The following is a 14,276-nucleotide window of genomic DNA, read 5'->3' on the forward strand; positions in this document are numbered from 1 at the left end:
ATGCCATCAACAACCTCTCTAGCGTTAGCTTTCAAGGTTACAATAAATCGTGGGTGTAGCAGTGAAAATATTTTAGGGCAAGTCAGGGGGTCGAGGTGACTGCTGTATAACAGCAGTAGCTCTATCAGGTTGCATTACGTGCTTCCAAGTCTGCTCCAGCACAGCACTGAAAACAGTGATTGGATAACAGATATATCTAACTGAATGCTTCTTCATCATGTCCATGCTCTCTCCAAGTTTATCTCTATCATAAGATCAATAAGCTCCTGGCCATCCAGCTTTCCCTCCTGATACCCATACTGGCAGATCTTGAAAACAGACCCTCTCCCAAAATACTATTTCTTGCTTCAGGCTCAGAACCACCAGCATTCTTGTTCTTCCCAAAACACTCAGCTCCTCTGTTCTTGAAAGCTTTTCTCATCTCCAAACCCCCTTCCTTCTCCAAAGTTCTTAACCATGTTTTTGCCTTTTAAATCAGTACCTATCTCTCCCATAAAACCTGTTTAAATCTCTCTTATTCAAGGTAGACATTCTTTGAAGAGAGGTGGCAATCAATTAAACACTAAGATAAAAGCAAAATACTACCTTGAAGAAGTATTGCTCTTCTCTCTGTCAGGATTTCCACCTATCTCTTTTGCCCTGTTACCTATCACTGGCCCCCTATCCAGCTCTACCTGTCCCACCCCCCTCTACCAGCTTATATTTCACCTCATTTCTCTATTTCCTCAGTTCTGATGAAGAGCCATACGGACTTGAAACATCAACTGTGTTCCTCTCCTCAGATGCTGTCAGACCTGCTGAGTTTTTCCAGGTATTTTTGTTTTTGTATCATCATCTTGAGAGTTCCTAAAGGTATGTTTATGGTTCCCCTCTCTTCTCATCTACATAATGGCCCTTGATGACATCACGCACAGACAAAGGGGGACCTCCTACATCTATGCTGATGTCATTCAGATCTATTAATCCAGCATTACAAACTCTGCCAGCCTTGAGACTGACTCCATGCCTTTCCTCTGGGCTGAATCAGACTGACAATAGCCCCAGTGTCTTACTCAACCTAATGCTGAATATCAATCACAGGGCTGTCACATCCTATGATTACCTGCCTCAACCCCTACATGGGTTCATTTCCCATTAAAACCCTCATTCATATGTTTGTCACCTTCAAAATCAACTATTCCAATTTTCTCCTAACTAGCCTCCCATTCTCCACCCTCAGTAAACTTATCCAAGACTCTGCTATTCATACACATGCTCTCCTATATTGGCTCCCACCACCTCGACTTCAACCTAATTGTTTAAACTCCTTCACAGCCTCACCCCTTCCTATCTGTGTAACCTCCTGCAACGAGGTCCAAAATTCTCTGACTGCCCACTTTCTGCATGTCCCTCGCCAAAACACCCTGTCGACAGACACCTCAGACTCACACTGGGGAATTAATAATCACAATACACGGTAGAATTGAAGTGTTGCATTACCCAGCACTGACTATTCTCAATTTGATAAACACAAAAATTATTTTATTTTCCCCACGTGGTGAGGCAAAAAATTTTCTAAATTCAAAATATAACCTCTTTATATTATCCTACTTCATGCACATAGGTTTGGCTCAAAAGATCTGATAGAAGATCCTATTATCAGAACCATTCAGAAGTTATTAAAACTTGTGTTTTTTTATTTCATGAGAGGTGGGAGTCCCTGTCCAGGCCAGGATTTATGGCCCATCCCTAACTGCCCTTGAGAAGGTGGTGGTGAGCTTATGTTTATATGAACTTCTTGAACCGTGGCAGTCCATTTAGTCCACAGTGCTGTTAAGGGGGAAGTCCCAGGATTTTGACCCAGCAATGATGAAAGAATGGCGAGATATTTCTAATACAGGATGATGTGTGACTTGGAGGGGAAATTGTTGGTGGTGGTGTTCAAATGCACCTTCTACCCTTGTCCTTCAATGTAGGTGGTATCGCAGATCAAGGTGCTGTCAATGAAGTCATGGTGAGCTGCTGCAGTGCATCTTGTAGATGATACACACTGCTGCCACTGTGCATTAGAATGCTGAAGGTGGTGGATGTGGTGCCAATCAAACGGCTGCTTTGTCATGGATGGTGTTGAGCTTCTTGAGTGTTGTTGGAGCTGCACGCATCCAGACAAGTGAAGAGTATTCTGGTACACTCTGGGCTTGTGTACAGATGGTGAACAGACTTTGGGGAGAGGAGTTACTCACTGCAGAATTCCCAGCCTCTGACTTGCTTTCATAGCTACAGTATTTATTGGATGGTCCAGCTAAGTGTTGGTCAATGGTGAGCCCCAGGTTGTTGATGGTGGGGGAATTCAGTAATCGTAATGCCATTGAATGCTGAGGGGAGATGGTTCAATTCCGTCTGGTTAAAGATGGCCATTGCCTGGCATGTGTATGGCGCAAATGTTATTTAGCACTTATCAGCTTAACCCTGAAAATTGTTCAGCTCTTGCTGCATGTGGGCATGGACTGCATCATTATCAAAGGAGTTTTAAATGCAACTGAACACAGTGGAGGGAAGGTCATTGATGAAACAGCTGAAAATGGTTGGGTCTAAGTCACTACCCCTGAGAAGTCCTGTAGTAATTTGCTGAGGAGGGGATAACTGGCCTCCAACAACTAGAACCATCTTCCTTTGTGGTAGGTATGACTCCAGCCAATCTTTCCCCTGATTCCCACTGACTTCAATTTTACTAGGGCTCCTTGATACCACATTCGGTGACAGGCTTGATGTCAAGGGCAGTCATCCTCATCTCGCCTCTGGAATTCAGATCTTTAATTTATGGTTGGCTAAAGGCTGTATTTAGGTCCCGACTGAGTGCCCAAGGCAGAATGCAAACTGAGCATTTGTAAACAGGCTATTGGTCAATGACACTTTCCATCAAATTGCTGATGATTGACTGATGGAGCAATAATTCGCTGGGCTGGATGTGTCCTGCTTTTTTTGGGATATAACAAGGTGGAAATTTTCCCACCAATGTCGAGTAGATGCCAGTGTTATGGATGTACAGGAACAGCCTGGCTGAAGGCACGAGTCATCACAACTGCAGCCAGGCTATTGTCAGGACTCATAGCCTTTGTTGTAGCCAGTACACTTAGATTTTTTTTTTATTCATTCACGGGATGTGAGCTTCACTGGCTGGGAGAGCATTTATTGCCCATACCTAGTTGCCTTTGAGAAGGTGGTGGTGAGCTGCTGCCTTGAACCGCTGCAGTCCATGTGGTGTAGGTACACCCACAGTGCTCTGAGGAAGGGAGTTCAGGATTTTGACCCAGCGACAGTGAAGGAGTGGCGATATATTTCCAAGTCAGAATGGTGAGTGACTTGGATGGGGAACTTCCAGTCAGCGGTATTCCCATCTGTCTGCTGCACTTGTCGTTCTAGCTGGTAGTGGTCGCGGGTTTGGAAGGTGCTGTCTAAGGAGCCTTGATGAGTTCCTGCAGTGCATCTTGTAGATGGTACACACTGCTGCTACTGTGCATTAATGGTGGAATGTTTGTGGACATGGTGCCAATCAAATGGGCTTTGTCCTGGGCAGTGTCAAGCTTCTTGTGTGTTGTGGGAGCTGTACTCTTCCAAGCAAGTGGGGAGTATTCCCGACTTGTGCCTTGTAGATGGTGGCCAGGATTTGGGGAGTCAGGTGAGTTACTCATCGCAGGACTCCTAGCCTCTGACCCGCTCTTATAGCCACAGTATTTATATGGCTGGTCCAGTTCAGTTTCTGGTTAACCCCCAGGATGTTGTTAGTGGGAGATTCAGTGATGGTAATGCCATTGAACATCAAGGGGTGATGGTTGGATTCACTCTTGTTAGAGATGTGATTGCCTGACAATTGTGTGGCGCAAATGTTACTTGCCACTTGTATGCCCAAGCCTGGATATTGTCCAGGTCTTGCTGCATTTGGACGTGGACTACTTCAGTATCTGAGGAGTGGCGAATGGTGCTGAATATTGTGCAATCATCAGCAAACATCCCCACTTCTGACCTTAAGATGGAAGGAAGGTCATTGAAGCAGCTGACGGTAGATGGGCCAAGGACACTACCCTGAGGAACTCTTGCAGTGATGTCCTGGAGAGGAGATGACTGACCTCTGACAACCACAACCATCTTCGTTTGTGCCAGGTATGACTCCAACCAGCAGAGGGTTTTCCCCCTGATTCCCATTGACTCCAGTTTTGCTAGAGTCCTTGATGCCACATCAGTCAAATGCTACCTTGGTGTCAAGGGCAGTCACTCTCACCTCACCTCGGGAGTTCAGCTCTTTTGTCATGTTTGAACCAAGGCTGAAATGAGGTCAGGAGCTGAGTGGCCCTGGTGGAACCCAAACTGGGCATCAGTGAGCAGGTTATTGCTAAGCAAGTGCCGCCTGATAGCACTGTTGATGACCCCTTCTATTGCTTTACTGATGATCGAAAGTAAACTGATGGAGTGGTAATTGGCCGGGTTGGATTTGTCCTGCTTTTTGTGTACCAGGACATACCTGGGCCGTTTTCCACATAGCCGGGTGGATGCCAGTGTTTTAGCAATACTGGAACAGCTTGGTGAGGGTGCGGCAAGTTCCGGGGCAGGAGTCTTCAGTAATATTGCCAGGATATTGTCAGGGCCCATAGCCTTTGCAGTGTCCAGTGCCTTCAGCCGTTTCTTGATATCATGTGGAGTGAATTGAATTGGCTGAAGACTGACATCTGTGATGCTGGGGACCTCCAGAGGACGCCGAGATGGATCATCCACTCGGCACTTCTGGCTGAAGATTGTAGCAAAAGCTTCAGCTTTATCTGCTACACTGATGTGCTGGTCTCCTCCATCTTTGAGGATAGGGATATTTGTGGGGATCGCTGGCTTGGTGACATTTGCTATAAGAAATGATTCAGTGAGTATCACTATATCAGGCTGTTGCTTGATGCGCTCAGCTCTCCCAATTTCAGCACATGTCCCTAGCTGTTAATGAGGGCTTTGTGACAGCAGGATAGACTGAGCAGGGTGTGCCTTTGTCATTTCTAGTGCGTAGATCAATGACCAAGTAGTGATTTTATGCAACTATCTGGCTTGTAAGACCATTTCAGAAAGCAGTTAGCTGTCAACCACTTTGCTACCATTCCCTGAGAGTTATACAATCGGATAGTCCTCCGATATTTTATCCTTAAGGGATCGGGCCCACATTCTGGGTGGCATGCCGCACCGCAGCAGGGTTGCAATTGCAAAAATCTTTAAGTTGCCAATAATCTGCACACGCATACATCCAACCAGCCCATGGAATGGCAAGGGATCCTTTTTATTCCCCAAATTTCTATTGTCTTCTCCTGTAAACTCAGCTTGCACCACAAGTAAATGGCATGATCCTGGTTAGTAAGGGTCGTTGCCATACAACATGATACAGTTACCACATGAACCATCAGAGAACTTCATGTACAAGAATGTTTCCAACAAGTGCTGTGTGAGTTCATCGTGGCACTGAGAACAATCCCCAAACAATCACACTGCCATCAATACACAGCAGGCCTATTTGTAAAATAAAGTACACTCTATAACCACAGTTACAGATAGTACCTCTATAAACATAAAAAAAAATCACTACACACATCATAGCCTACACAATTTAAGCACTTGAATAAAAATTTATGATTATACTTTTCTCCTTCCCATGTAATTAGTTGAAGTGTAGCAGACAGCAATTAGCAAAAAAGGAACCATTCTCTGACTGATAGCATGCAACAAGTGGTGCTCCCCAAGGAGTTGTACTGGTGTAGTAACTGAAGGTATAGCCTCTCCTGCTGTATATCAGGCATCACGTGATCCTCTTGGAGGCTTTGAACCATGAGCCCTATTCCGTAGGGATCGTTCCCTCCGGGACACCCTGGTCCACTCCTCCATCACCCCCTACTCCTCAACCCCCACCTATGGCACCTCCCCATGCCCACGCAGAAGATGCAACACCTGCCCCTTCACTTCCTCTCTCCTCACCGTCCAAGGGCCCAAACACTCCTTTCAAGTGAAGCAGCATTTCACTTGCATTTCCCCTAACTTAGTCTACTGCATTCGTTGCTCCCAATGCGGTCTCCTCTACATTGGAGAGACCAAACGCAAACTGGGCGACCGCTTTGTAGAACACCTGCGGTCTGTCCGCAAGAAAGACCCAAACCTCCCTGTCGCTTGCCATTTTAACACTCCACCCTGCTCTCTTGCCCACATGTCTGTCCTTGGCTTGCTGCATTGTTCCAGTCAGGCCCAACGCAAACTGGAAGAACAGCACCTCATCTTCCGACTAGGCACTTTACAGCCTTCCAGACTGAATATTGAATTCAACAACTTTAGATCTTAAACTCCCTACCCCCATCCCCACCCCGTTTCTTCCCCCTCCCTTTTGTTTTTTCCAATAATTTATATAGATTTTTCTTTTCCCACCTATTTCCATTATTTTAAAATCTACGACTAATACCTTGTCAGTCTTTCCACCCCACCCCCACTAGAGCTGTACCTTGAGTGTCCTGCCATCCATTCTTAATTAGCACTTTTCTTAGATAATATCACCACCTTCAACATCTCTTTGATCCTTTTGTCTGTGACATCTTTTGATTATCTGCTCCTATCACTGCTTGCTTGTCCCTACAACCACCCCACCCTCAACTTCTCTCTCTCTCTCCCCACCCCACCCCCACCCCCCCCACCACTGCCCCCCCCCACCTTAAACCAGCTTATATTTCACCCCTCTCCTAACTATACTCAATTCTGTTGAAGGGTCATGAGGACTCGAAACGTCGATTCTTTTCTTCCCCGCCGATGCTGCCAGACTTGCTGAGTTTTTCCAGGTAATTCTGTTTTTGTTTTGGATTTCCAGCATCCACAGTAGTTTTTGTTTTTACCTAAGAGCGGGCTTCCTGACGAGAGTCCTGATCAAGCATGTAGCACCTAAAAAAGCTCTCTGTACTAAAGTTTATCTGTTTCTTGTTGAAATCTATCTGCTCCATTGAGTCATTACAACTGAGGACTCAGCTTTTCATCTCAGCTGGACTTTTGCACTTGCACTGGATACTTTAAGGTTAAGAGGTGAGGTGGTTGTTTGGTGGGGGGTGGGAGAGGGAGTGGTGGAAGTGGCAAGGAAAGAATGAACTACCCTTTCCTGATCATTAAGTATTATGTCCGTCTGTATAATCATTGCTGAAGAACACAGTGGAGCTTGGCTGTGATGCCCCACAGTCAAACAGGCTCACAGATGAAGAATGAATAACTTGGGAGGATAGTGGGTGATGGGTAGCACCATTGGGAATAATCCAAATAACCACATGATCATTCAGAGGATGTAAACGACATAAGCTTACAAAAGGGGCATTATTCTAGCCTTAGGATTGCTTGACACCACAGCATAATGGAAAGGTCACGGCGTTGCACTTAGAGAGCAACTTATTATCACATTTCAAACCTTCACACTTGCTTTTGGAATGCACTGACTGTTATTTTAGCAAACAAGCCTGTCATTCCATTCTGCCATAGCATATCGTGGCTGTTGCTGGCCTGTTAAATGATTTTGCTGGAATCCGATCAGGGAGAAATATTGGCTCGGACATCAGAGGAACTTTTCTTGCAGTGGTGACATAGGATATATCAACGTCCATCCAAACATGTGACAGGATATTTAAAATCTTATCAAAGCACAGCATTCTAAAACTGTATGAGGTTCACTGACATCACAACACTCTCTCAGTATGAAAAGACATTGTCCACTTAGTGCATATGCTAAAATACTGGTGTGGGGCTTGAAACACAAATAGTAAAATAATTACATACTAGGGCCTAATAGAAATGTAAAAGGTAATCATATGAAGGACGAAGCAATAGCAGAGTACTTTGCTTCAGTTTTCACAAAAGAATGTGGTAATCAGAAAGGAGAAGAGGCGATACAACAAATCGATGGATGAGACAACTATACATAAGGAAGGAATATGTAAGAATGTGGTTGAACACACACAAAAAAAAGGACACACTGGTCCATCAAGCTAATATAGTTACCCATTCCCACTTGGAGCCATGAAGTCTCCTCAGAGAGGCAAAAAAAACCTTAAAAACCCATGCCAACTGGTGGAAAAAAAAAGTGAAATTCATCTTCATCCTTCGGGTGATTGAAACTTGTCCAGGAGATCATACTGACCCTGATTTATATTGCAGGATAACTACCTCTTATAGGAACAGGTCCAACTGTCTTCTGAAGGAATAAAGCAAATCAATTTTCACCACATAAGCGTGTCACTTATCACCCAGTATCCTCCCAACTTCTTCATTCTTCATCTGTTCCACATGTCTGCTATTCTCTGGGAAAAGAACATCCAACCTAGTTCTTGCCTTAAAAAACTTGCAAATGTAGCACCAAATGATTGTGGCTCCAGCCTTTGATGCTGTTGGCCACACGATCCCCCTCCAATGTCTCTCCTCCATACTCCGATGAGAGGGATCGATCTTGCCTGGTTCCATACTTATTGCTCCTGTCATAGCTAGAGAATCTCCTGCAATGGCTTCTCTCCCCACTTCTCCTTCTTCCACGCTATCCTTGGATCCCTCCTATTATAGTTGTAGGATTTGCCTCGCTCTGCATAAATCCTGCCATGTGGACAGTTTCTTTATGGTCAGTTCTGATGCAGCATCTCCATCCACATGTTAATTTGTTTTTTTTTCTTATGATCTTTCTGTGTATTTTCACCAAACAAAAATGACAGACTCGCCTTTTGGGATGGATCCCTTCATTCATTCTGAAGTAGTCATCTATGAGTAACATTGAACTTTCTCTGTCAGATGCTGATGGACCTACTGAGCATTTATGATAGTTTCTGTTAGCTTCTCTGATGTCCAGCATTTGCAGTTATTCTTTTTGATCTCTATAAATGTGTTGTTTAAACGTGGCATTGTTGCAAGAAGGGAAGCGAAACATAGCATCACCTACAGTAATTAGCAAAAAAGCTGGGGGAGAGAGGGAAGATTTTTTTTTAAACACGGAGTTGTCGTGATCTGGAACGCACCACCTGTAAGGCTAATGGGAGCAAATCGTTGGACGAGCAGTACTGAGGGGGGGAGCAGTTTGCGAGGGGCAAGCAGAGAAATAGAACTAATTGGATAGTGCTGGTGCAGACACGATGAGCTGAATGGCCTCCCATTGAGCTGGATGAATTAATGACTCTATGGCCTGTGGGGAAAGGAGCAGTGCATGCCCAAATGGTGCAATAACAGCAATCTCTGGGAGGGGCACTTGAAGACAAGACTTTATGTTGAGGAAGTACATTTGAATATATATTGCACAATCCAGTATCAAATGGGAGAAACTATTTATCTAGTTACCTGCATGAATTACAATGGAGTCAATCATCTGAAGTCCCAATTCCCTTACTGCTTGAAAACACCTGTAGTACAGTAAATAAATAGTCATTAAAGCTTCCAGAGATACTCGTTTCATAATTGTTCCGGAAAATGCTTTGTAACATTGCTGTTAATGAATCTCTCCACTGGCAAAACAGATCTAACTGAATGTAAGCATGCCAGAAGACGGACAGTGCTGACAGACTGTGCGACCTTGTCACTAGCTGTTACATATCTACTTTGTATCATTATGGCAGAATAGGTCGGTTCAGATTCAAACTGCAATTTTGTGGCGTTACATTATCTACTTTCCTTTTTGTCCTCCTATAATCTTGATCACGGAAGGTCAACAGGGTAGAATACAGAAAAGAACAGACAGATTTTTTTTTTTCTCCCGACTGGCTACTGTTAAACAAAAGCTACTTTTTGCTCGAGATTGCCAGCTCTGAATAGAAGCACATTCTCTGACAGAAAAACAATCATAAAGTGCAGTGAACCAGGTTAAGGGATACCAGTTTTGTTATGCAGGGGCAGGTGGCACATTGAGATGGATTTAAACTTGCCCAAAATCGGTGCTGTTTTAAAATACATGTGGTAGACCCCCATTCATATTGCTACTTTGGCTATCACTACTTCTTTTACAGGGGCCTAACGCTGGGGTGCCTACCTTTCTTCAGACAATAAATTCTTTCTTATATGCAATTCAGGGTCCTATGAGATGCATAGGACTGTGACTGACATTTAAGAAAGAACTGGTGAGAGTGTGCAGTGTGCGTTCTCCGCTTGGTTTTACTGGCAAAGCCATCGAGCCTCGGGGCCCTGGGAAGACCAGCATTAAATTATTTTGGTAGGCCCCAAAGGAACAGGAGTTCTCTCGTTTGCAGCTTTGCTAAGCTCTGAAACAGAGGCAATGGGTTCAAGCCTCAATCCAGAAGTCGTAGCTCGTAATCTTGGCTGTCACTCAGAGCAGTATTGAGGGAGTGTTCCATTGGCTCTTTGGTACATCCAGCCAATGAAGCAACAAGTAACAAAAACTGAGTTTCTGACTTCTAGGGGCTGAAAAGTTTCCAAACTAATCAATAACCTACCCTATGGAAAGAGTTGCAGTGACAGTTACAAACCTTTCTCCTGCTACTCCGCCCAACAGCACACTGCTGTATAAACAGGGTTCGAGTTTGAGCCTCGGTTCAGCGTTTACAGGGAGGCACCAAAGCCTTGGATAGAAAAGGGATATATGGTGTGTGGGGGATTAATACAAAGGAAGTAACTGCAAGGACGTAATATTCCCTCATTAAAGACAAAGCAAAACAGAAAAATTAGCAATGGCACTGAAGGTTTAGTGTGCAAAGCTACATGTTTTTTTTATTCATCCATGGGATGTGGGCTTCACTGGCTGGGCCAGCATTTATTGCCCATCCCTAGCTGCCCTTGAAGGTGGTGGTGAGCTGCCGTGATATTGGATCAATCAGACTGCAGGTTTCTCTGAACATATGTTCTGAATAACTCAACAATTAGTGCGGAAAAGGGAATGATTCTGCAACAGCATCAACATTTCAGGAGAGACAAAGAAATAAGTAAAAGAGAATTGAATAAACCTTGATAATGGAGTCTGCTTGAGCTACAATAGAATGAAGGCCTTCCAGGTCTATATGACTCAGGTCAACATTGCAAATGCAGCAGAGAAATTGTAAGCTTTTTTTATCTTTACAATTTTAATCAACTAACAATCACCACACTATCACTGAAAACATTGATCCACATTACTCATTTTGCTGCACTGTTTCCATTCATGTGTTTCATTGAGAAGTTATTTGCATAAATACAAATCAAGCAGTACATTTAATAACCCCACTATGTTTTATTATAACAATATACAGTGCAACTCCAGAGTGTAATGCATGGCAAAGCCATTTTGTGGCTCACATTTCATTATTCTAATGGGAAGCATGGCTATAAGCCAACAATATACATTAAGGACTACCCAAAGCAGAAACAATTTAACTAAGAGGATTGATTTGAATGCAGGTCACTTTCTCTGATCAAACCTCAGCAACAAATGTCACAGTTGCTTCAAACTGATTAATTACAACACTCATTAGTTTCAGTAATGCAAAGCTATTGAAGACTTGGCCTCTTAGGATTGGACACAATTTCTGTACGCAATGGTATTCCTACAGCCGTCACCTATAGCATTCAGTAGAAGTGATACTCCAAATACCTCCAGGCTTCCCTCTGCAACCCATTAACTCTGGGATCCTGTTGCCATCAGCAGATGGACAGAGATATAGATAGGTAAACATTGCCATTGCAATGCTCAACGAAAAGCTGCTGTATAGAAGGAATAATAAGTCGTCACTTGATAGTACAGACCTTGAGTATCGCTGAAAAGAGACATGGTGTCGAAGCTTTTCATCTTGCACTCATCAGGACAGACACAGAATACCAAATCTCAAAGGGAACAACAATTTATACTACATGAGAAGAGGGTGCTGATTGGTTGGCATATGGGCTTTGATTGGTAGAGGAATTGTCATGCAGAATGCACCAGGGAACAGTCAACTGCCAAGCTTCTGTTTAAATTCAAACCAGGCAAGTCGACCAAACAGAGATGATCCATATCACTGAAAAAACACTTCAACTGTTACATGCTGGAGTCTTTGTGCAGTTAGGAAGCAACTTGATTATTTTTTCCATTTTTTTGTCCCCACAAATTCCCTCCAACCTTGTCTGAACTACAGTATATCTACCGGCACACCTTCAGTTCTCAAGCAATTGACTACCCTTAATATGTGAACCTAAACAGTAAGAATCTACAAGCTCTTCAGCTGAGGATGCCACAACTAGGCTTGATCATATTCACAAATGGGTACTTTCCACCAAGATTCACTGGAAGGCAACTGTTACAGACGGATTGGGGGGGGGGGGGGGTTTAATTAAGAACAGTCCTGATTTTTCCACTCACTGCCCATCCGTAATTATTATTTTTCTTTCAAAATGGACAAATGACTGGATTGAAAATGGCTGCCACTGACCACATGATGGTAGTTCTGTAAGTCTCTGAACAGTTTAAACACGGTCAAAGGCTAGCACAGAAAGGGTGTTTTTGATTTTTGATTTCTCTCTTTTTTTAAAAAAAAGTGGTAGCGTATGTTCCCCAACCCTTCGGTTTGCAGTGATCCAACCCTTTATTACTAACAGCACAGCAAACTCGAGAGAAGGTCAAATAAGAGGGTTGGTTTATTTAACACACAGACACAAAACACAGGTAAGGGGTTTTGCAACATCCGCCTCTTTTGGCATTCATACAATAAAAGGAGGATAAGGGAATGAAGGGGATTCAGGACAGGGGCTACAATAAAAATAAGAATTAGGGTTTCACATGAGTCCAGTGTCCAGAATCAAAGGTCGGTGAAGAATTATTTCGCAGAGTTCGACCGGCTGAAGACTGATGATGTGAGATTCGCTTTTCCGGTGGTGTTGATGTCCCAAGATGATGTAGGCACGTAGAGATTGAATCAGTTCTGTAGGCAATAGTACAAAATCTTCCCAGCAGAATCAGTTTAGATGAGGGTCAGTTGTCCAACCTGGCCAGAGCTTGCTTCTGTCTGGCCTGCCCATCAGATGTTGAACAGCAAACTGAAGATGGAATCCAACAGCTGTATAATTAAAGCAATTCAAACAACTCAAGTCTCAGCCACGTGACAGGGTGGTTTCAGGTCGAGCTATTCAGCCAGAGGCCTCTTGTTAAAACCCATCCTGTTTTGAGCAGTTAACTGTGGAACCATTAGCACAATGTAGGAGATGAGGAGTCACAAATGGCTCTGCTTTTGTCCATAACTGGCTGGTGCAGACACCATTCTATTATCCTCTGAGCTGGCTTGGCTGGATACAGTGCAAGAAGTGTTGCATTCCTGGGGTTCGATGTGTTAGCCTTTGACCATGTTTAAACTGCTCAGAAACTTCCAGAACTACCGTCATATGGTCGCTGGTGGCCATTTTTTCATGTCTTCTGACCAAGACACAATTTAGAACCGGAACACATGCTGAGTTTTTTCACTCCAATCTAGCTCAGACGAAATGAATCCAAGTGTATCATTCCACAGTCAACTTGGCTGGAATCAAGTAACTCAACAGTGAAGTTAGATCCTTCCTGGTCTGTATGTTTTGTGTCACATTAGAGAGCACACCCATATCCCAAAATGTGATTAGAACCCCAAATACTTGATAGCATGCTGTCCATCTGTTCACCTCTAAAGAGGGTTCAGTTAAAAGGTCTTTTTTTGTGATGTTAAACTACAGCCAACAGTTGAGAATGGAAAGCAAAATGCAAATCAAAGCTTAATGAAGTATGTGTGTCACTTTTTAAACAACATTTCTGCATCACAATATAGATATACGAGGCTGAATTTTCAAGCTGGCGCCAGGAACCCAACACCCAGAGCATTTCCAGATCCTGAGCCCATGCCGGCATCAGTGTTGCCACACGATTTTAAAATTTAAAGGGCCTAATTGGCTCACAGGTGGCATTACAATTCTCAGATGCTTCCCTTGAGGCTTTAAATGATGCAACAGCAGCAACAGCATCTTGTTCCCAGATTCTGAAAGAAGAAATCCGCCTAGAGACACAGAGGGCACAGATGGAGGTGGCGTTGTAAGTCACCAGCTGGGGACTGACCAGAAGGATGTGGATGTAGTGCAGAAAAAGATCCAGTTACCTGATAGGTTTGCAAAGATGACACCCAGGTGACAGTCTCTAACCCTGTATGCAGCAGCATACACATGCGCTGAGCAGACTGACAGCCCATAGTTTTCCTTAAATTAAATTTTAAAAGATCAAGTGGCCAGTTGCATCACTGCATGATCAGCAGCCCTCACATACAGTACAAAATTGAACAGAGAGCATCACTGCGGAGCGCCAC

At 43.8% G+C, this 14,276-nt stretch overlaps 1 protein-coding gene across 3 annotated transcripts in view; it reads right to left on the bottom strand.

The window, feature by feature from the left end:
- The window catches only part of fam135b (family with sequence similarity 135 member B), a 471,310-nt gene that overhangs the window by 412,904 nt on the left and 44,130 nt on the right, over positions 1–14,276 (bottom strand). Inside the window, exon 1 of one of the 3 annotated variants that reach the window (XM_078540961.1) lies at positions 9,340–9,367. The exons of the other annotated variants lie outside the window; for them this stretch is intronic. Within the exon in view, the coding sequence (XP_078397087.1) occupies positions 9,340–9,367 (28 nt within the window). Of the gene's footprint in view, positions 1–9,339; positions 9,368–14,276 lie in introns of those variants that run through there. 3 annotated transcript variants of the gene reach the window in all.

Source organism: Cetorhinus maximus, chromosome 4 (genome assembly GCF_964194155.1).
Source record: "Cetorhinus maximus chromosome 4, sCetMax3.hap1.1, whole genome shotgun sequence".
NCBI classification, from domain to species: domain Eukaryota; kingdom Metazoa; phylum Chordata; class Chondrichthyes; order Lamniformes; family Cetorhinidae; genus Cetorhinus; species Cetorhinus maximus.